At 38.2% G+C, this 22,099-nt stretch overlaps 1 protein-coding gene across 2 annotated transcripts; it reads left to right on the forward strand.

Annotated features, from left to right (window-relative positions):
• Positions 1-5,353: 5,353 nt before the first annotated feature.
• Positions 5,354-7,894, forward strand: LOC120085072 (F-box/kelch-repeat protein SKIP30-like). Of its 2 annotated transcripts, none has more exons than XM_039040920.1 (2): positions 5,354-5,511; positions 6,596-7,893. In XM_039040920.1, the coding sequence occupies exon 2, from the start codon at positions 6,657-6,659 to the stop codon at positions 7,683-7,685; it is 1,029 nt and encodes a 342-aa protein (XP_038896848.1). In that variant the 5' UTR covers positions 5,354-5,511; positions 6,596-6,656; the 3' UTR covers positions 7,686-7,893. The 2 variants fall into 2 exon arrangements, with proteins under 2 accessions (XP_038896848.1, XP_038896849.1); XM_039040921.1 differs by having other exon boundaries at positions 5,363-5,511; positions 6,592-7,894.
• The last annotated feature ends 14,205 nt before the right edge of the window (positions 7,895-22,099 follow it).

Below are 22,099 nucleotides of genomic sequence, written 5' to 3' on the forward strand. Positions count from 1 at the left end.
CTTCAAGGGAACACTCATGTTTGTTTTCAGAATTGACACAGGATCATTCACAGCTTGATTCAAATTTTATGAGTATCGAAATCCAAAATTTGCTTAGAGTTGATCCTGAGTACCTGTGACCCTACTTCAAGAAGCAATTAAAAACAATATGGCTATAATGTTAATTATAGACGGGTGTGGCAAGCCAAGAGAAAAGCGTTGATTGTTGTGTTTGGTGATTGGGAGAAATCATATTCAGAGCTTCCTTATTGGTTGAGTGCTCTTGTTCATTACAATCCATGAACACGAACAGATTGGTATTTCCTTAGTTTTCCAGGTACGACTATTTTTTGTCGGCCATTAATCCAGATCGATGAAACTCATCTCTACGGAAAGTATAAGGGGAAATTATTGATCGTCTTATCTATTGATGCAAACGGGCATATATTTTCCCTTGCTTTTGCTATTGTTGAATGTGAAAATTCGTCCAGTTGGTCATGGTTTTTGTGGGCATTGCATGAATATGTTACCCAAAGAGATGGTATTTGCATGATTTCTGATAGACATAAGGGCATTCTTGCTGCAATTAATAATGAGAAAATTGGTTGGAGTGAACCTAGAGCGTACCATCGATATTGTCTTTGCCATGTTACCAGTAATTTCAATACGAAATATAAATCAAAGCAATTAAAAGATTTGGTGTTTAAGATAGGAAATCAATACCTAAGGCGCAAGCTCATTCGGTGCATGAAAAAATTGAAACAATTGAACCTTGGATGCCTTGAATATTTTTCAGATAATGACTTGAAAAATGGACCCAATTACATGACGGTGGGTACCGCTATGGGTGGATGACAAGCAATGTAGCTAAATGCATTAATGGTGTTTTCAAAGGTGCTAGAATGTTACCAATTACTTCTTTGGTTAGGTTAACATTTTATCGCACAATATTGTATTTTGAACATCGAATACAAGAAATCAGTAAAGCACTCGATCATGGGGACATGTATACAAAATATGCCTTGAGAAAACTTAAAAGGTGGGAAAAACGAGTATATGCGCATACGGTGACATCTATTGACAGGGAAAATCAAACTTTTGAAGTACAAACTGGCATAAGTATATTTCTCCCTATAAAGGACAACACACACAATTTTGAGCTTGAAAGAAGGAACATGTTCTTGTAATAAGTGGCAGTCATTCAAGATTCCATTCTCTCATGTAATTGCAGTTTGTAATTACATGCGTTTGACATACATACCACTTATTGATGAATGCTACAAAGTATCCAATTTCAAGCGATGTTATGAAGGTCGCTTCCATCCAATAGAATACCTAGATTATTGGCCAAAATTATCATTTACAGAAGTTCATCCAAATGTCGACTTACTAAGAGAACAGGGTCGGCCAAAAAGTACGTGCATTCATAATGAAATGAATTGGAGAGAGGGAAGTCAAAAAGTTCGATGTACAATTTGCAAGAGAGAATGACATAACAGACGTACTTGTCCACAATGTACATTGGTGCTTCATCTTTGGGTCATTAGGTGTATCTTTTATGTACTTATATTTTTTATGTAATTGTATATTTGATGTACTTGTATTTTTTATGTAATTGTAACTTTTATATACTTATATTTTGTATGTAATAGTTTCATTTTATGTAATTATACTTTTTATGTAATGAATTTATTTTTCATGTAATTGATCTTTTTAAGTACTTTTTATGTAAATTTTATTATGTAATGTAATTTGAACTTCTTAGGTAATGGAGCCTGGTCCTTGTAATCCTATACAACTATATCAATAAAATACGCATCGTTCACAATCAGTATGGGATAGTTCTTCTACAGTAGTTTTGAGTTGTCGGAGAAGGGAGGCATTTGCACAACATACTATCCCATTTGATCACTGCTTTATTCCCTACGTTGAACAAGCAGGTTTTCTTGAGATTGCACAAATCGTATTTATCCAGCTTGATTGGCACCTCATTACTGTTTTAGTTGAGCGTCGGAGACCAGAAACCTACACATTTCACCTGCCTTGTGGGGAATGTACAATCACGCTGCAGGATGTTGCCATATAGTTTGGGTTACAAATGGACAGGCAACAATTGACAGGTTCACTACAATATGATTGGAAGAATGTTTGTGAAGAGCTACTAGGCGTTTTACCATATGATCTGAAAGGCTCAAGATTGAGTATCCCCTGGTTGGCGTCCCAGTTTCCAGAATTACCTCTCGATGCTGACGACATCAGCATACGTAGGTATGCATGAGCATACATTATGCAACTTATTGGAGGATTTTTGTTCGTTGACAAGTCAAATACTCTAGTGCATCTCATGTTCCTCTCGCTACTGTCTGATTTCGAGCATGCTGGTACGTATTCGTGGGGTGGTGCATGTCTTGCATGGTTGTATAGAGAACTTTGTCGGGCTACCAATACACAAACGTTAGAAATAGCAGGGCCACTGATATTACTACAGGTATGGGCTTATGATAGATTTCCAATTATAGCACCACAAGTCCAGTTACAGGCCCCAGATCATCGTCCACTTAGTGCTAGGTATTATTTCATTTATATATTTATTTTGTTACCATTTTATGTAAGAATATAAATCAATTGTATTTTTTATAATTTTAAATGAAGTGGTGTATTAACTGCCTCCGAATAATCAGTAAATATATTGCTCGTGTACCGAAAAATATTTGACAAACTGATGCACAATCAGGTAACAAATGTATATATAAATGAATATTTAAAACATTTTGGATGTATACTTATCTTCTTTTTTTTTTGTCAGATTAATTGGACGCCATGCACACAACAGATTTGGTCATCACTACCTGATTACTGTCATGATGGTGAAGACATCTGGTTGACCGTTAGCCCTCTTATATGCTTCCATATAGTAGAGTGGCATCATCCAAATCATGTGTTGAGACCGTTCGGTCTGTGACAAACGATACCTTTTTTGTCCTATACACTCCCAACACTATACCAGATTGATTTGAGAGGTAAGCACAACCAAGACTGGCGTCGAATCCATGCGAAATATATATCCTACTGGCATGGACGACATGATTGTTGTGCACAAAGATAATTAACAAATGGGCCAACTGTATCAGATGACTACTTTTCTTGGTACGATTCAATCACGAGGCGATTTATCACACCTGATAGCGCTTACTATTACTGCATGGTAAAAGATTTAAAATCAGACATTTTCCATATATATAATATGAATATTGTTTAATATTTATTTTTTTCATTGTACAGAATGATTTTATTGAAAATGTACAACAATATTCAGTGCAGCACAACTTACCAGAGTTGGGTTCAATGGGTCAGCAAACATTGGTCAACATATAAGGTATTATTCAGCAAACAAGACAACTTAATGTTGCTGACACCGATCGAAAACGTATTCTTCGTAGACAACAACGACAGTGGGGTGAACCTAATTTAGAGGAATATGAAGACAACCCCCATGAGGGGTAAGGGCCGGGGGGTCGTCTTTAAATTTCATGTAAACTTTTATTTTCAAATTAAAGAACTAATTGTAAATCTTTTTTAATATCATGACATCTTTTTTTTTTTAATATGAGTGCAGAATACGTATGTTTTCATTGTAGATTAAATATATAATTAAGTTTAATAATAAAGAAATTTGTGGACCCGGTCCTAAAGTCTTAATATTGTTGTACATCTTCAATTAAAAAAAAAATTAGTCAAACTATTTTTTTTTTAAAAAAAAGAAAAACACATCGTGGACCGGGTCCACAATTCTCCATGCGACTGGTCGACCAAGTCAGCCGACGTGGTGCTGACTGGATTAAATGTTAATTGTGTACCCCGTACACGATTTTGCCACATGGTAATCGTATACCCCGTACACGATTTCACTACCCTACTTTTGTCAATACTTTCCACTCCCACATAGTTTTAAAAATACTTTCCCATATACCCAATTTTTGTCAATAGTTTGAAACAACACTATATTTTTAACTTCTTCTGGTCATTTAAAACAATTATCTTATTTTAAATTTATTTATGAAATAATTTAATTAAATATAATTAATTAGGTTTCACTATTTTTTCATCACTATTAAAATTCATTTTAAAATGTCATCATAATTATTTTAAATTAATTAATAAACATTAACGTAAAAAATTAAATCGAGTATTTAATGAAAAATCGATATTAAAAATATAAACTTTGGACTTATAAATCAAATTAAAACAAAACTTAAATCTCAAAAAAAAAAATATCACATTTTGAAATATGTAAAGTACATCAAAATCAAAATAAAATTTAAAAATAAAAAATATTTTTTTTCTCCATTTAAAAGCAAAAGACGAAAATATTGGGATAACTAACTCCTGCTAGTGGGTGGATACTGGTCAACGTGGCTTTCGGCTTCCATTTTAGCAGTTTCTTTTGGCAGGTTTTTTTTACAGGTAAGATTACAAATTTAATGTCTTAAATTGTAATTTGGGTTTAATTAGTCTATAAACTTATAAAATTATGTAATTAGTCCTGAAGTATGATTAAGGACATATTTGGATTAATTAGAAAAAATAATGTTGGTTAGAAAAGTCATTTTTATTTAAATTTTTTTGATAAAAATGGTTTTAAATGTATTTCAAAAACTATTTTTAAATTGTTGTCAAACATGTAATTTTTTTTTCTAAAATAACCTATTTTCAAAATTAAATATTTGAAAAGTTAAACCAAACCCGAGAATGAATAACAAAATTAAATTTAGTATTATTTAATACATTTATATTAATTATTATTTAATCACTTAAAGTATAAATAAATGATTTTTTATTAAACATTTAACTAAATTATCTAGTTTAATTGCTAAAAATAATGAATTAAATATTAAATTAATTAGAATATTAATAAATTTTATATTAAATAGTTAAAATATCATAAAATATTAATGATAAATGCATTTGTCGAAATTTATTATGTTTAAATAAGGAAAATTAGAAAAATTAGAAAAATAAGGAAACTATTTACAAATAGCAAAATTTAGTCATTTTAGACTTCTATCAATTTTTATCAAGGATATATATTGATAAACTTCTATCGGTCTCCATCAATTATAAACTTTTATAAGTATTTATTATTATTATTATTATTATTATTATTATTATTATTATTATTTTGTTAGTTTTGTAAATAGCTTGATAGTTTTTTTCTGTCGGTGAAAATCTTCTTTTAAATAACATATTTATATTTAATAGTTAATTAATTAATAATGTCATCAAATGAGTTTTAAAATGGTATGAATAATAATATTTTAAATTAAAAAAAACAAAAATGAAAATAAATATCTGTCAAAAATCTCACAAATTTGCCCTAAAAGAATGAAGTATTTATTACATGGTAATTTGTAAAATTTTCCTTAGCCTGATTGTGCAGGCCGATCATCGTCTTTCTGTGGATCACTGGACTTCAGAGAATTGTTTCTTCCTCAACAATCTGAATCATTTCCTCTTCCATGGTTTAGATTTCAGGTGAATTTAAAATCACTCTGTTTCTATATTTCTCCTTCATTTCTTTTCCGAATTGCAGCCCAATATTGATCTAATTTACAGCCCTCCCAACAAAACCATTCCTGTTTAAACTTATTTTTACCTTTAATCTTGTTACTCATTTTCTGCTTTGAATTTTGAATGCCCATGACTTTCCCCCATCAACTTGTACGTTTTTCTAGGTTTGCTTTTGTTTTATGACCTGAATGGATTGTGGGGTTTTAATTATATCATTTATTTACTTCTTTTTTTCTGTTGGTGTTTGTGTATTGAAATTCTGCATGTCCTGGATTGACATTGTTTTCTTATTTCGCTTGTCAAATTGTTAAACACATTGAGAAGTAGAAACCATTTTCTGTTTTAGTGTTAAAAGGAGTAAAAAGATTTGTGAGGAGGTTTTGGTAGAAATTCTGTCTACATTTTTTTTTCCCATTGCATTGGTTGGTTTCTCATAATAGACTTTTTCAAGACACCTGGAAAGTCCTTGCATGCAACACTCTATTCATTGAAAGTACTTATATTTTTCAAGACTTTTTGTAACTATTTTATATATTCTATTGTTGGGCTCTTGTTTTTGTGTGCTGCTTTTTTCTTTTTTTCATATTCCTGTGTATTCTTTCATTTTTTTCTCAATAAAAGTTATGAAAAAAGAATGAAAAAATGAACTTATTAAATGGACAAAGGTTATCTATCAACACATGAATCTTTTCTCATATGCAAAATTAATGGCTTGTATGAATTTACTTTCTGAGTGCTTATAAACATTTTTTTCGCTAAAAACTACGTTTGTAACCACTTAGAAAATCAATCCAAACAAGCCCTAAGTTTTCATATTTGAAAGCTTTATAACTAGAGAGATGACCAATCACGTTACAGGGCTCCCAACAGTTCACTTATTTTCATTCTAAACATTCAGCAATGAAGATTCCCCTGGTTCTTTATGATATCTTATATAATCTTAGTTCCTCCATAGTTTATATATTCTTTTTGAGACCAGAAGAGGGTGCTGATTTACTTTTATTCATTTCATATTCTTGTATTTTTGTTGATGTTTTGGGCTAGCTAGTTATTGTGTGGAGAGTGGAGACTGATCGGTACGTACAGAAGATACTCTGGAATTGAAGAACATGTCTAGCCTGATTGAAGGTCTTCCTCACGACGTTGCCCTTAGATGCCTCGCTTTTGTTCCATTTTACCTCCACCCCACGTTGGAGCTCGTTTGCCGGTCTTGGAGAGATGTCATTTGTAGTGGCGAAATTTACAGAGTTCGATGGGAGTGTGGTACAGTTGAGGATTTGCTATTTGTATGCTGTCATGATGAAGAAAATAAATGGCAGTTTTATGACCCAATTGAAGACTTTTGGGTCACACTTCCTGAACTTCCAGGGGGAAGAAAGCATTATTTTGGTGTTGTCTCCACTTATCAAAAGCTGTTTATTCTTGGTGGTCTCTTGATAAATACTATTGATCCATCAATTGATGAAGATTTCTCATGCACCGAGGTATGGTCCTTCAACCCTATGACTCGAAAATGGAAGCAACAAGCACCAATGCACGAGTCACGTGCATTGTTTGCTTGTGGCGTTTTGGATGGAAAGATCATTGTGGCAGGTGGGATGAATAGAAAATTTGAATCAACTTCTAAGGCAGAAATGTATGACCCTGTGAAGGATGTTTGGATTGAATTACCTGATCTGCCTCAATCCTGTGATTCAGGCATTTGTATGGGAGTAGTAGTTGGAAGAAAATTGCATTTCATATACAAGGGATTGCCCATAGTTCAAACATTTGACAGTGTGGAGTGGAGGTGGACAGTTGAGGATTACAATTGGTTTTCCCACATCTGGTTGATGACTGCTGATCGAGATGTAATCTACATTATGAGCCAAGGATATATCTTCATGCAGGTTGGACAAAACAGCAAAGTTGTTATTTCAGCAGATCAGTTTAATCTCAATGATGGGATGGGGATGATTTGTTTTAGGGGCGAACTGTATGTGATTGGAGGAACACTTTACACCGACCGCGATTACGAATATCTTTCTGACGTGCATGTTCTTACACTGTGCAGCAACCTGAGGACATGTTGGGTTAATACTGCTCCAATGAGTCGAGGATATGGAACTGTTCTTGGTTGTGCAGCGTTGAGGGTTTAAGATTTGTATGTTTTTTTTGTTCTTTTCTTTTCTGTTCTATTGATTTTATGACTGAGTTGGATTCTGTGTTTTCTTGTCACTGGAATTATTATGAAAGGTTGCATAGATGGAGAATGACTTGAGGGGATGCTTGTTTGGGAGGATTTCTTTTGAAAAGTATTGCACTGAGAGAATTTTATATCTACTTTTTGAAGCAAATTCAAAATTTCAAATTAGGATTATTGTGTTATGCCATGGAGGGGTTTTTTCTTTCCTTTGAAAAGCTTTGAGTGTTTTCAAAAGGAGTAATCTTGGTCTAGACTCGAGAGGAGTGATTGAAGGATCTGTTTGAAAAACAGTCATTTTCATTTAAACATTTTTTTAGAATTTGTTTATATAAAAGCAATTTAAATAAAAACACTCATGTATTTCACTTTCTTTAAACTATTTTTATTTTGAAATTTGTTTGGTTTGCTTTGTTGTCTATTATAAATGTCAAATATTAAATACTATAAACTAATAGTCTCAAATTTGTATTTGAAAACACTTTTCTTGGTTGAGTTTTTTTTATTTTTTTATTTATTTTTGAGCATATGGTCGATCTTATTGGTCATTAGAGTTAGGTCACTAGAGCTGACAACCATTGTCAGAGTTGGTTGTTCAAGGGATTGTTGGAGTTGGCGGCCGGTGGTCTTCACCAGAGGTGGTTTTTGTTCAAGGTGGCCAACATTTATTATAAAAGTTGGGAACAAATTAACTATTAAATATTCAAAAATTATTTTTTTTAAAAAAAAGTTTGATTTCAAGTAGTTTTCTTAAACCAACTAATTTCATAAATTTAGTTTTCCAAACTTTATTTCGAGTGGTTGTCAAATGTACCAACTCTTTTCAAAGATAAAATCTTAGAAAAGTTACGGAAATTTATTCGAATTCTTTATTGAATAAATGTCCTAGTGGTATATTTTGAATAACAAAAGATCTTTTCAAAACCAAAGGAGGAATTAATAATCTTTCTAATCGAGTAATGAAAAAGACAAATAAAATTAAAGGAGGAACTATAAAAGCATAACTGCATAGTACTTGTACTATGGATTTCAAAGTCAAAGGTTAGATTTCCATACCTCACATTTTAATTACAATACCTTAAAAAAAAGATAAAAAAAAAAATTAAATATTTAATTACCATCTGGAACTTTTTGGAACTTTATGATTTCGAGGGTGATTTCAAATGAATTTCTTTTTTGTTAATGTAAAAAATAGAATTAGAATGATTTTGAAATTTAAAGTTATTTCAAATTATGTTCTAAACTTTTCGGACTAAAATGGTTGGATTTCGTAGAATTTCAAAATAAATTGTTAATTTACTAATTTTTAAGTAACACATCGTTAGTTAAAAATTTATATTAGTAAACTATTAACTTTTTTTTCTTTTTTGGTTCCCATCCAAATATAAAATTTTAAATACATTCATTCAAATCTTTTTTCAAATAAAATAAATCATTTCACGAATTTCAAATGGCAAGATTTAAAATCATTTCTTAAATATTATTGAATCTAATCGGAGGATAAATCTCCAAACCTTGTTTCATTTTATTTAAACTCTCTTAATCGAAATAGTTGGATAATGCCTAGAGATGTCCAAACAACTCATGGGGTTAGGGGTCCGTGGGGACTTGCCCTGAACGGGGTGGAGAATCCCCGAATACATGGAGAAGGGGGAAGGAGTGGGGATTTTTCTTCCTCATTTGCAATTCGGGGCCGGGGACGGGGAAGTTCACCAACCCTGCCTTGTGTCCCATTATTTAAGTTTAAGACTTTATTTCTTTAATTTTTTATATGTCATAATATTTAAGATATGATGTTCTTCGTTAAATTTTAATTTTTACCAATTATGAGAATTTAACATTTTAATTATATATTTTTAAATTGCATATGTATTATTGTTTTTATTAATAGATATGCTTGTTCACACAAGGTTTCCAGATAAACATGTTTCGTGGAGTTGAACTTGAGTTGGTGTTGATGTTGAGATGTGATGTGGTTCGATCTCTAATACTTGATCCTCTAATTCTCTCGGTTGGGTGAATGCAAGGGTCTTCTGTCTTCTAAGAGTGCAGCTTCAGGAGTCTTTGAGTTGATGAATTATCTCTAGACTCTGAATGTAGAAAATGCTGACCCCTCAAAATGAGAAGAGCCCACCTATATTGGTTGATTCATGGGTCTGGCCTTTGAGCACAATTAGTTGGACTTGGACTTGGTTGGTCCACGGGTCTGGTCTTTGGGTCCAATTAATCAGATTTAAGCCTGATTTGACATTTGGATCAAATTCAACCTATTTTTTTGGCTTGGTTGGACTTTGACGCAAATAATAATATCAAATTAAGTCAAATTAATCTTATCTGATTCAAATAAAACCACATGACGTCATCGAAATTTGTCTTCAACGTCAATTCAAAAAAATGTCAACCCCTAATTGAGCCCAAATTTAATGATTTGGAATTTCGTCATTAATTTAGTAAATGACGTGGCAACTTTAATTGGTTCAAAATTTCTTATTCAACAAATGCTCCTTTCGAGATTTATGCACATATATGGGTGGATAAATATCGAAAAATATAAAGTTGGAATTAAAATCCAAATATATTTGTTCTTGAATTTGACTGCAATTGATGTGTCAATCAAACTATGAATTTAGTACATAAGTTTAACTTGAATTTGAGATAAAATTTGAAAAATGCCCAAATTTTAATTTGAGATTTTATCCTTAATAATTTGGCTTGAGGATAAAAGTATTGTGATTTGGTGATTTAGATTTGGGATAAAATTTGGAATATATCCAAATTTTAATTTGAGATTTTATCCTTATAATTTGGCTTGAGGATAAATGTCTTGTGATTTGGTGATTTGGGATAAAAATTGGAATATGCCCAAATTTTAATTTGAGATTTTATTTACAATTTAATCTTAATGTTGAACAATTTGATTTTGAATAAAATTTGGAATATTGCCAAATTTTAATTTGTGATTTTATCTATAATTTAAATTTAATTTTGAATAAAATTTGGAATATGTCTAAATTTTAGTTGAAGATAAATTTAGGGACAAAATTTAATAAAATCAAATTATTTGTTTAATTTGTTTTTTTTTTAAAATTTTCATTTGAAATTAGGATAGAATCAAATTAGAAAATCTAATATTTTGAATCAAATTTGGAATTCCTAATTTGTTATGGAACCTAAGAAGCTCTATAAATAGGATCCCAAACCCCTCCATTATCCTCATCCCTTATCTTCTTCTCTAATATTTCCTTTCTCTCCTTTTTCTCTTCTTCTTTCAAAGTTTTCTTCCTTTTGTTTTGTTTTTTGTCTTTCTTTTTCCTTCCCCTTTTTTTAGCAAAGTTTTTTTAGCTTTCTTTTTCTTTTCTGTTTGTTTTTTTTTCTATTTCTTCTTTTTTTTAAAAAAAAGAAGATTTTTTTGTTTTCTTTTTCTTTTTTATTATTTTTTTTACTAACTCGCCCCCTTACTATTTTTTTTTGTAAGAGTTACAGCGCAACCAAAAGAGTACAACAAAACAATTTTTTTAATCTCACTAACCCGTCTTTGGTGCACATAAGGACGAACTTGGCATGGTCTATCTACTATATCCCTGTTCGTGCTCGTGCTCGTGCTTTCTAATCGTCATGGGGGGCTTGCAAAGGTTTACAACCCCCTCATTTGATCACCGTCTACCTTGTAGCTCCGTTTGTGCATCCTGAGCGTCATGGGAGGGACCCCGCCAAGACTTACAACTCTTTCATGCGATCGCCCTAGGGAGGATCCTGGAAAGTTCTGTCTTGTAGCGTCGTTCGTGCATCCTGATCGTCATGGGAGAAGCCCCGCAAAGGCTTACAGCTCTCCCATTCGATCACCCTAGGATGGATCCCAAAAAGGTCTACCTTGTAGCACCGTTTGTACATCTTGATCGTCGTGGGAGGGGCCCCGTAAAGGCTTACAACTCTCCCATTCGATCACCCTAGGGAAGATCCTGAAAATATATGTCTTGTAGCATCGTTTGTACATCCTAATCCTCATGGGAGGGACCCTGCAAAGGCTTACAACTCTCCCATTCGATCACCCTAGGGAGGATCTTGGGAAGGTTAGTCTTATAGCGTCGTTCATGTATCCTGATCGTCATGGGAGGGGCCCTGCAAAGGCTTACAACTCTCTTATTCGATCACCCTAAGGTGGATCCTGGAAAGGTCTACCTTGTAGCACCATTCGTACATCCTGATCGTCGTGGGAGGGGCCCTGCAAAGACTTATAACTCTCCCATTCGATCACCCTAAGGAGGATCCTGGAAAGGTCTGCCTTGTCTCGCTTGCTCTTGCATCCTGATTGTCATGGGAGGGGCCTGCAAAGGCTTATAACTTTCCCATTCGATCACCTTAGGGAGGATCCTGGAAAAGTCTACCTTGTAGCACCATTTGTACATCCTGATCGTCATGGGAGGGGCCCTGCAAAGGCTTACAACTCTCCCATTCGATCACCCTAGGGAGGTTCCCAGAAAGGTCTATCTTGTAGCGTCGTTTGTGCTTCCTGATCGTCATGGGAGAGGTCTCGCCAAGCTTACAACTCTCTCATTCGATCACCCTAAGGTGGATCCCGAAAAGGTCTACCTTGTAGTACCATTCGTACATCCTGATCGTCGTGGGAGGGGCCCCGCAAAGGCTTATAACTCTCCCATTCGATCACCCTAGAGAGGATCCCGGAAAGGTCTGTCTTGTCTCGCCTGCTCTTGCATCCTGATCATCATGGGAGGGGCCCCGCAAAGGCTTATAACTCTCACATTCAATCACCCTAGGGAGGATCCCGGAAAGGTCTGCCTTGTTATGTTACTCCTTGATCAAAATTTAAAGATAAGGGAAATATGCCATCGAGTATTGAAGATGAGGCGGATATGCCATCAAACTTTGAAGATAGGAAGAATATGCCATCAAGCTTTTGAGAAGAGTTAGGTTGGCCGAAGTCGATCTGCATATAAGGTGGAGCCGGATGGACCAGAGTTGTCCTCGTATATGAGGTAGAGCTAGGCAAACCAAACTTGATCTCGCATATGAGGTGGAACCACACCCACATTTTTGGAGAGAAAGCGAAGCTACACCAATATTTTGGAGAAAGGGTGAAGTTGTACCAACATTTTTGAGAGGAAACGAAACCGCATGACGACTTTGGAGATGGAGTGAAGTCGTGTCATCAGTTTGGAGATGAAGTGAAATCGTGCCATCAGTTTGGAGATGAAACGAAGCCATGCCACGACTTTGGAGAGGAATCGAAGTCGCGCCAACATTTTGGAGAGGAAACAAAACTACACCACGACTTTGGAGATGAAGCGAAGCCATGCCACAACTTTGGAGATGAAGCGAACCATACCATGCTTTGGAGATAAAGAAAAACTGCATCAACATTATAGAGATGAAGCGAAGCCACACCACGACTTTGAAGATGAAGTGAAGCCACGTCATTAATTTGGAGATGAAGTGAACCACGCCAAATTTCACCAGATGAAGCATCGATGAAGCCTCTAAACTTAAAGATGGAGGAGCATCGATGAAGCCTTTGAACTTGAAGATTGAAGAGCATCGACGAAGCCTTTGAACTTGAAGATGGAAGAGCATCTAAGTTTGATTTTAAAGAGGAAGTGAAGCGTATTCCATGTGTGTGCCTTTTATTTACTGTGCTAGCTCCTTACGAGGGATGAACAACTTCAATCCATTGTGTTGCCCCCAATAGGGATGAACATCTTCAATCTGGAGTGTCATTCTTTAACGGGGATGATCAACATCAATCTTGTAGTATCATAATTAGGTGGTTGTGGTACCTTTTCTAATGGACTAAACTTAAATTTCTTTATGTTTCCTTCGTACCTTTAAACAAAGGGATCAAATCATGACATAGTTCAAGTTTTTTTTTTAAACTGGACTGAACTTGAAGTTTCTTTCAAGCTGCCTACATACCCTTCATAATGATAGGGATCAAGTCATAATGTAGTTCGAAAATAATGTTTTCTTTTTTATGTGCGACTGAACTTAAATTTCTTTAAGTTGCCTACGTACCCTTTATAATGACAGGAATCAAGTAGTAACATAGTTCGTACAAAGGTATTATATATATATATATATATATATATATACACATTTGTTAAGCGTAAAATTTCTTGAGAAACTTGCCGTTGATTGGGCCAATTCTTAGCCCATCTTGATCAACTATCTTGTATGCTCTGTTTGTGTAGACTTCTTTGATGATGTTGGGCCCATCCCATTTAGGTGTAAACTTATTCCCTGTAAGTCTTGTCGTGATCATTGGTCTCCTTACGACAAGCACTAGATCACCAACTTGAAAGAACCGAGGCTTTACATGTTTATCGAAGGCTTTAGACATTCGCGCCTGGTAACATTCCAACGCTTGTTGAGCTTCTAATCATTTTTCATCCAGTGCTTCCAAATCTTGGAGCCGCAGTTTGACGTTGTCCTCTGTAGTCAGCCCTTCTTGCCTTACCATTCTTAGCGATGAAATTTCTCTTTCCAAAGGACAACTTCTACCCCATAAACGAGAGAGTACGAGGTGACTCCTGTAGGGGTATGGTGGGTGGTGCGATAAGCCCACAACGCTTCACCGATCTTCTTCTACCAATCTCTTTTCGACTTGGAAACAATTTTCTTCAGTAGGTTGCACAATGTCTTGTTAAATGCCTCTGCCAACCCGTTTGCAGCGGCGTTATACATGGATGACTTATACTGCTTGAATTTGAATTTTTCACACAATCTGTCTATTAAACTGTTAGAGAATTGTCTCTTGTTATCCATCACAATCTGATGGGAAATACCGTACCGATAAATGATATGAGTGCGGATAAAATCCACCACGTTTTCTTTCTTAGCTTCCCTTAGAGTGACAGCCTCAGCCCATCTTGAAAAGTAGTCAGTGGCTGCGAGAATATAAAAGTGCCCTGCTGACAACTTAGGTGTTATAGGGTCGACCAGATCAAGCCCCCATGCTTCGAAAGGTCACGAGGCTATGGTCGGATGCAGAGGCTCGGACAGTTGATGAATGAAATTCACGTGATATTGACAGGCTTCGCACTTCTTTGCATAATGCATCGAGCCCTAGATCATCCCCGGCCAATAGTACCCATTCTTTTCAGCTGGAATTGTAGCTTTGATCCAGCTTGATGCGCGCCGCATACGCTTGAGTGTAGTTCCTCCAAAGCCTTTGTTGACTCTTCTTTACTGAGGCATCGAAGGAAAAGTCCTTCAAAGGATCGACGGTATAGAACCCTTTTGTAGTAAATGAAATGAGCGGCCCTCCTTCGAACCTCGGTTTTACGGCAGGGGTCATCCAGGAGCCTTCTATGCTTAAGGTAATCTATAATGAGTTGCCGTCAGTCTTCCTCATCGGTTAAGTAGATTGATATCGTGTTCGTTTCTCCACATGCAGTCCCGACTGGAGGTACAACCCATCTCTGCCAGAGCGATATATTAAGGGGCACATTATCCAAGACCGTTAAGGCAGTGGCTACATTTGCCAAGGCATTCGCTTTCTTGTTCTCCGTCCTCGGGACATGCTCCAACGTCACGCTTTCAAACTTTTCCATCAACTGGCGAGCATAAGTGAAGTAGCTGTCTCTTATACACATCTAGATGTGTATAAGAGACAGGCGTAAGTGAAGTAGGGTTTCAAGTCGTCATGCCTCACCTCGTCCTGGCATAAGAGTTGATTGATTATCAACTTTGAATCACTGAAGATCTCTATACAAGCTACTCCAATCTCTAAGGCCATTTGGAGACAAATTATCAAGGCTTGGTATTCAGTGTCGTTGTTTGAGCATAACTCGGTAAGTGCGAAGTTATAAGGTAGCATGTGCTTTTCTGGTGAAATAAGGACAACACTTGCCCCCGCACCACTTTTCCGTGTCGCACCGTCAAAGAACATGACCCACAGTTTTGAGGTTTCTATGAAGAGAACTTCATCATCAGGTAAGTCTTCACTTAATTCCCAATCCGATGGAATTGGGTGATCTGCCAGGAAGTCGGCCAATGTCTGCCCTTTAACTGCCCTTTGCAGTACATAAACAATGTCGTACTATTGAAGCATGATTACCCACTTGGCTAAATGTCCCGAGATGATCGGCCTGAACAGGACATACTTGATGGGACCGACTTTCGCAATTAAGTGGACTGTGAAGGCTTACATGTAGTGCCTCAACTTATCTATGGCGAAGAATAGCGCAAGGCACGTCTTCTCGATAGGGGAATAATTGATCTCTACTCCGTTTAGGGTACTACTTAGGTAATAGAGAGCACGTTCTTTTCCCTTTTCTCCTTCTTGTGCCAACAATGTCCCCAGTGATCTTTCTTGTGTTGTGATGTATAGTATCAACGATTCCTCGCTATTGAGGCTCCTAAGACAGGAGGCTGATCAGGTACCTCTTTATGCTATCAAAAGTATTCTGGCAGGCCTCATCCCATTCGAACTTCTCTCCCTTTCTCATCAGTCTTTGAAAGGGTTGACACTGCCCTGCTAGGTTAGAAAGAAACCTCCGGATGTAGGCCAGACGTCCTTTCAAACTTCTCAATTCATGTAGATTCCTTGGTCTTGGCATCTTCTGGATGGCATCGATCTTGGATTGGTCTATCTCTATCCCTCGATGTCTCACAACGAAGCCCAGAAACTTTCCTGAAGTTACGCCGAATGCGCATTTGAGGGGATTCATCTTTAACTGGTACTTTCGCAGGCGATCGAACATGGCTCTTAGATCTTTCAAATGGTCCTGTTGTCGTCTGGTCTTGACCAAAAGGTCATCCACATAGAACTCCACGTGTTTGTGTAACATATCATCAAACACCTTCTGCATGGCACGTTGATAAGTAGCGCCAACATTCTTCAACCCGATGGGCATTACCTTGTAGTAATATATCCCTTTTAGGGTTCGAAATGCCATCATTTCCTCGTCTGCTAGGGCCATTCGTATCTGGTTATACCTGTAAGATCCGTCCATGAAGGATAAGGTTTCATGTCCCATTGTCGCATCGGCCATGATCTCTGTGATGGGCAATGGAAATCGTCTTTCGAGCATGCGCTGTTTAGGTCGCGAAAGTCTACGCGAACACGAAGCTATCCATTCTTTTTTCTAACTGAGATAATGTTGGCTATCCATGTTGGATATTTAACTTTGCGAATGAACTCGGCTTCAATCAGCTTATTGACCTCAACCTCAATATGGGGAATAAGTTCTGACTGAAAGTGTCGTTGAGCCTGCTTAACGGGTCGACACCCCTGTTTGATCGCGAGATAGTGGACTGCTACTTTTGGATCTAGTCCCGACATCTCTTTGTATGACCAGTCAAAAACAACCCTGTATTTGGTGAGCAAACTCATGTATTCGTCCNCTGCTACTTTTGGATCTAGTCCCGACATCTCTTTGTATGACCAGTCAAAAACAACCCTGTATTTGGTGAGCAAACTCATGTATTCGTCCTCTTCCCCTTTCAAGAGGGACGCACTGATGAAAGTCGGATGCGGTTCTTCTACTGTGCCCAGATTCACCTCTTTTAGCTCGTCCACCGTGGATTGACCACTGTCCTCTAGACCTTGCGGAGTGTCCTCCACTTCCTCTTCGGTCATACCTTCTTTGGATTCTTCTGTGATGGTGATGTGGTGGCACAAAGTTTTGCCTTATTCTTGCTCTAAATTTCCATTATGAGGATTGATAAAACGACGTCGCGCCTCTTTACTTTGAGGGAGCCCTCACTTGTATTTAGAGTAACGAAGGTCTTTCTCTTCATGCGTGAGGGGACGGTACTACAAATTTCTCCATCACTTCTTGCCTCTTTTGATGGCTTCTGGTTCGATGACCCTTCAACGCTTTTAAGGTCGATTCGTCGTCAAATGGACGCTTGAGGCATCGATTCCCTCTTTCTTATAGTCATTTCAAGGGTGTCAGCGCAGGCTTTTCCCTTCCTTTTTGTTTTACTAGGGACATATTGGTTGAGGGGATCTTCAACCCTTTCGTGCTTCAGGCGATCAAAAATGGGAGCGCGGGGTTTTCCTTCGCTCTCATTTGGAACTGCACCCAGTCTCTCAAAGGTTGGCGGTTGCACCACCACTGACGATTGACAGATGATTTCCTCATTTCCTTCATTTGACAGAGTCAACCTTTGAAAGACTGAGCGTCGAGTAGCTCTGGGAATAGTATGTGGGCTTCCCCCTTCTGCTTCTGTCATGCTTAACCTCTCAAAGGCCAAGGCGCGTGTGGCAGACGGTCTAATACGGTTAAAGGCTGAGGCTCTTTTATCTTTTCCCTCATATTCTCCTGTATCATCAACTTCTTCTACAGTGATATGATTGTTGTTGGTCACTTTCCCCTTCGCCTTTCTAATTATACAGACTGGCTCTGACGGCTCATATCCGAGTCCTGCCCTCGACTGGGTATAGCGTGTCCCTCTTGCAAAAGCTTCTTTTGGGTTAGCGAGAGTCGGGGTTGCTCATAAATCTTCAAAATCTTGAACTCAGTGTGAGTTGTGAAGTCATAGCCCACCTTCGCCAACAGCTTGTAAGCCTTGGGATCGAATCCATCTTCAGTTTGCCTCTCGGGTAGCTTTAACCCCGTCACTTCCGCCTTCGGCTTGTGGACTTCCTGCTTCGTTATCGGCGTGAGGGGTGTGACGAAACTCTCCTTTAGGATTTCTATGTCCCTGCCCTGCAAAACTTTTGAGCATTCCGTAAAAGGTGACTCACCCTTTTTTCGTCTCGACAAAAGGACATAGCACAGAATCAAAGGTTTTGAGGCTTTTTCGCCCTTCACCACGAGTGTTTCTCCAACGCCGAGGGATGTCCTACTCTTTTTTGGGCTAGAGGCTTGTACCTTGTTACCCACCCTTTCTCTGTGTCTATTGGCGACCTCGACCGGGATCCACCTACTTTCTTTGCCAGCAAGTTCTCTGTCGGCATAGTCTCACCAGAATTCTCGCTCTTTAGGTAAAACTTTGCATCTGCGAAGTGAGACTCGACCTCGAAAAACGGATTAGAATCTGCTTCAACCTTCTTCATCCCATCTTGGTAAAACTTGAAACACTGATGTAGTGTCGATGTAATCACACCATTCCCATGAATCCAAGGGCATCCCAATAATAGCTTGTAGGTGGTCTTTGAGTTTATCACATGAAACAGCGCATCAGCCTTCAGATCGCCAATGAGGAGCTCCAAGCGTATCATGCCTATCACCCTTTGACTACCTTGATTGAAACCCTGAATTACTAATTTGTTGTTTGATAGCTCTTCCATGAGTATGCCCAACTGTTTCATAGTCGTCTAAGGCATTATATTGACGGTGGATCCGTTGTCGATGAGGATTCGACCCACTCTCTGTTTTCGAATGTATCAGAGACGTACAAAGGCCTATTATGCAATTTGGATCCCAGTAGTAGATCTTCGTCTGAGAAGCCTATGGATGTGAAACACGAGGCATAAGCACGTGTTGCGGAGGTCGATGCATCAGATGCGTTGGATTCTAACAGTGCCTCAATGAGAGTCATCTTAGCTTCTCGCGGGAGCGAGAGTAGGTCATCTATGTTGAATGGTGACGAATCCTTTGGTTGTCCTGTCGATTTTAATGGGCATGGAATGGTATCTTCTTTTTCCATGGTACTGACAACATGACATGTAGTAGCCTCTGGCATCTCCTCTGAACCCCGATTGCAGAAGTTCTTCAGGAGGAAATCTGCTAATGTCACTTGTCGTTTGGGATGAGGAACATCCTCGTCTCTCTTGTCAATAGCCTTGGGCCTCCAGGCCTTCTTTCTACCCTTCCTTTTTTGTGTCTTGCTCCCTCTCCTGTAGCTTCTATGAGAGTGTAACTCTTTTTGGGTAGAGTTTAGTCTTTCCTTCTTACAGCGCGCCACAAAGATCCAGCTTTCGTTATTGTCATCGTCAGCGCGTTCTCCTCTGTTTTGAGGATCTGTGGCTTGGACCTCTTACTGAAACCGCACTACCACAGGTTCAAAGGTCCTAAACTAGACCGAGCTCTCCCTTTCTTTATAATATATAATTGGTGCGGACATGCTTGGAGTTACCATCACCGCAACATGATTCGTTTGGACCACCTCGTCTAGATCCAGCTCTATTTTCCTCTCACGAGCCAATTTGAGGATCAATTCCTTCAGTACAAAACATTTTTCGACTGGGTGGCTAACGACCCTGTGATACTTGCAGTAGTTGGAATCGTCCACTTTGTTGGCTTGTTCCGGTCGTTTACATTCTGGTAGCTGGATAAGGTGGTTCTCTAGTAGTTGCTCAACCATATCTACAACGTCAGAGTCAGAGAACGGGTAGACTTTTTCTTGTCGCTTCTTCAGGATTAGGCGACATCTTTCACCTCCTTTGTCTTTCTTTTCTATCTTCTTCTCTTTCCCTTTCGAGGAGAACTTCAACGGGATCGTATTAACGACCATTGATTCTTTTGTAGCACCTTTCAAAATTTTCTCAGCGCCCTTCACCTTCTTCTTGTCTTTCTTCGGTCTGTGGCTCAAGAAGTCCCTTGTTCCCCTGTTGGCGATACTTAGCTCCATGTCGTGGGCGCGAGTCGCCAATTCTTCAAAGGTACGGGGCTTTATTCCCTGTTGGATATAGAGGAGTTCCCAGTACATACCCTGCGTGCACATTTCTACAACGAATAATTCAGTGAGTTGATCTTTGCAGTCCACACTCAGAGCTCTCCATCAGTTGATATAGTCGATGACCGGCTCCCCTTTCTATTGTTTGGCGTTCATCAGCTCCATCATGCTGACGGTGCGTCTAGTGATGTAGAAGCGATTCAAGAATTCTCTTTCAAGCTGCTCTGAATTGTCAATCACCTCAGACTCTAAGTTCGTGTACCAGTCAAAAGCGTTTCCTTTTAGGGTTCTGACGAACTGCTTGACTAGCAGATCTACCCTTGTTTCCGCATTCTCGCATGTTTCCACGAAGTGGGCGATGTGTTGCTTTGGGTTGCCCTTTCTGTTGAATTGCTGGAACTTTGGGGGTTGATACCCTNCATTCTCGCATGTTTCCACGAAGTGGGCGATGTGTTGCTTTGGGTTGCCCTTTCTGTTGAATTGCTGGAACTTTGGGGGTTGATACCCTACAGGCATTCTCAGATTGTTGATCCTCTAGTGTACGGCTTGGAATACATGAAGGAAGTTTGAGCCGACCCTATATATTGAGCTCTTATGGAGGTCATGATCATGTCTTACAGTTGGTCGACCGTCAGAGAGGCCACTGAGGCTTACTGTTGCAGTTAGTTTTCTTGCAGCATGGTCTTCCTCTTGTCAGTTGCTTTGACCGTGGGTGCTTGGCTTGATTCACCAGCCTCTCGAGACTGCATTAGTTCTCTCAGGGTAGCGATGTCATGGTCTCGCTCCTCGACAGCTTTCATAAGAAAGTTAATCTTCCTTTCCATTTCTGTCATGGCCGCTTCCACCGTCACGTTTGCCATCATGACAGAAATCACATCTTGCTGGAGGCGGAAGTAGAGTTGTCAAACATGGGGTTTTTCTTAATGAAAACCTCGCCTTGTGGGGATTCCATCATTTGCCTCAAGATGTTGTGGGCGATGAGGGAGCTCTGCTCTTGCTCTTACATGACTTCTCTTGAGCGGTTGCGGATGACAGTCCCATGTACGAGCCGTTTGTGGAGGAAGCTTTGGATGTTATCTTCTTAGGTGTCATTGCCTTGTTTGGATGCTGGGAGAGATATGAGAGGTAGAGGTATCCCACTGGGCGTGCCAATTTATTCACACGAGGTTTCCGAAGAAACGTGTTTCGTGGAGTTGAACTTGAGTTGGTGTTGATGTTGAGATGCGATGTGGTTCGATCTCTAATACTTGATCCTTTGATTCTCTCTTGGTTGGGTGAATGCGCTTGACTTGAAGAAGGAAAGCACCAAATTTGTGTCTTCAAGGGTCTTTTGTCTTCTAGGAGTGCAACTTCAGGAGTCTTGGGAGTCTTCTGCTTATTGATGAATTCTCTCTAGACTCTCTGAATGTAGAAAATGCTGACCCCTCATTAGATTTTCTCTATTTATAGAGTTCACAGGTGGGCTTGGGCTTGGTTGATCCATGAGTCTGGCCTTTGGGTCCAATTAGTTGGACTTGGGCTTGGTTAGTCCATGGGTATGGCCTTTGGGTCCAATTAATCGGATTTAGGCCTGATTTGACATTTGGGCAAATTCAACCTATTTTTGGGCTTAGTTGGACTTTGATCCAAATAATAATATCAAATTGGGCCAAATTGTCATAATAAAACCACGTGGCGTCATCGGAATTTATCTTCAACTTCAATTTAGGACAAATGTCAACTCCTAATTGTGCCTAAATTTAATGATTTGGAATTTCGTCATTAATTCAGTGAATGATGTGACAACTT

Source organism: Benincasa hispida, chromosome 9 (assembly GCF_009727055.1).
Source record: "Benincasa hispida cultivar B227 chromosome 9, ASM972705v1, whole genome shotgun sequence".
Lineage (NCBI taxonomy): Eukaryota > Viridiplantae > Streptophyta > Magnoliopsida > Cucurbitales > Cucurbitaceae > Benincasa > Benincasa hispida.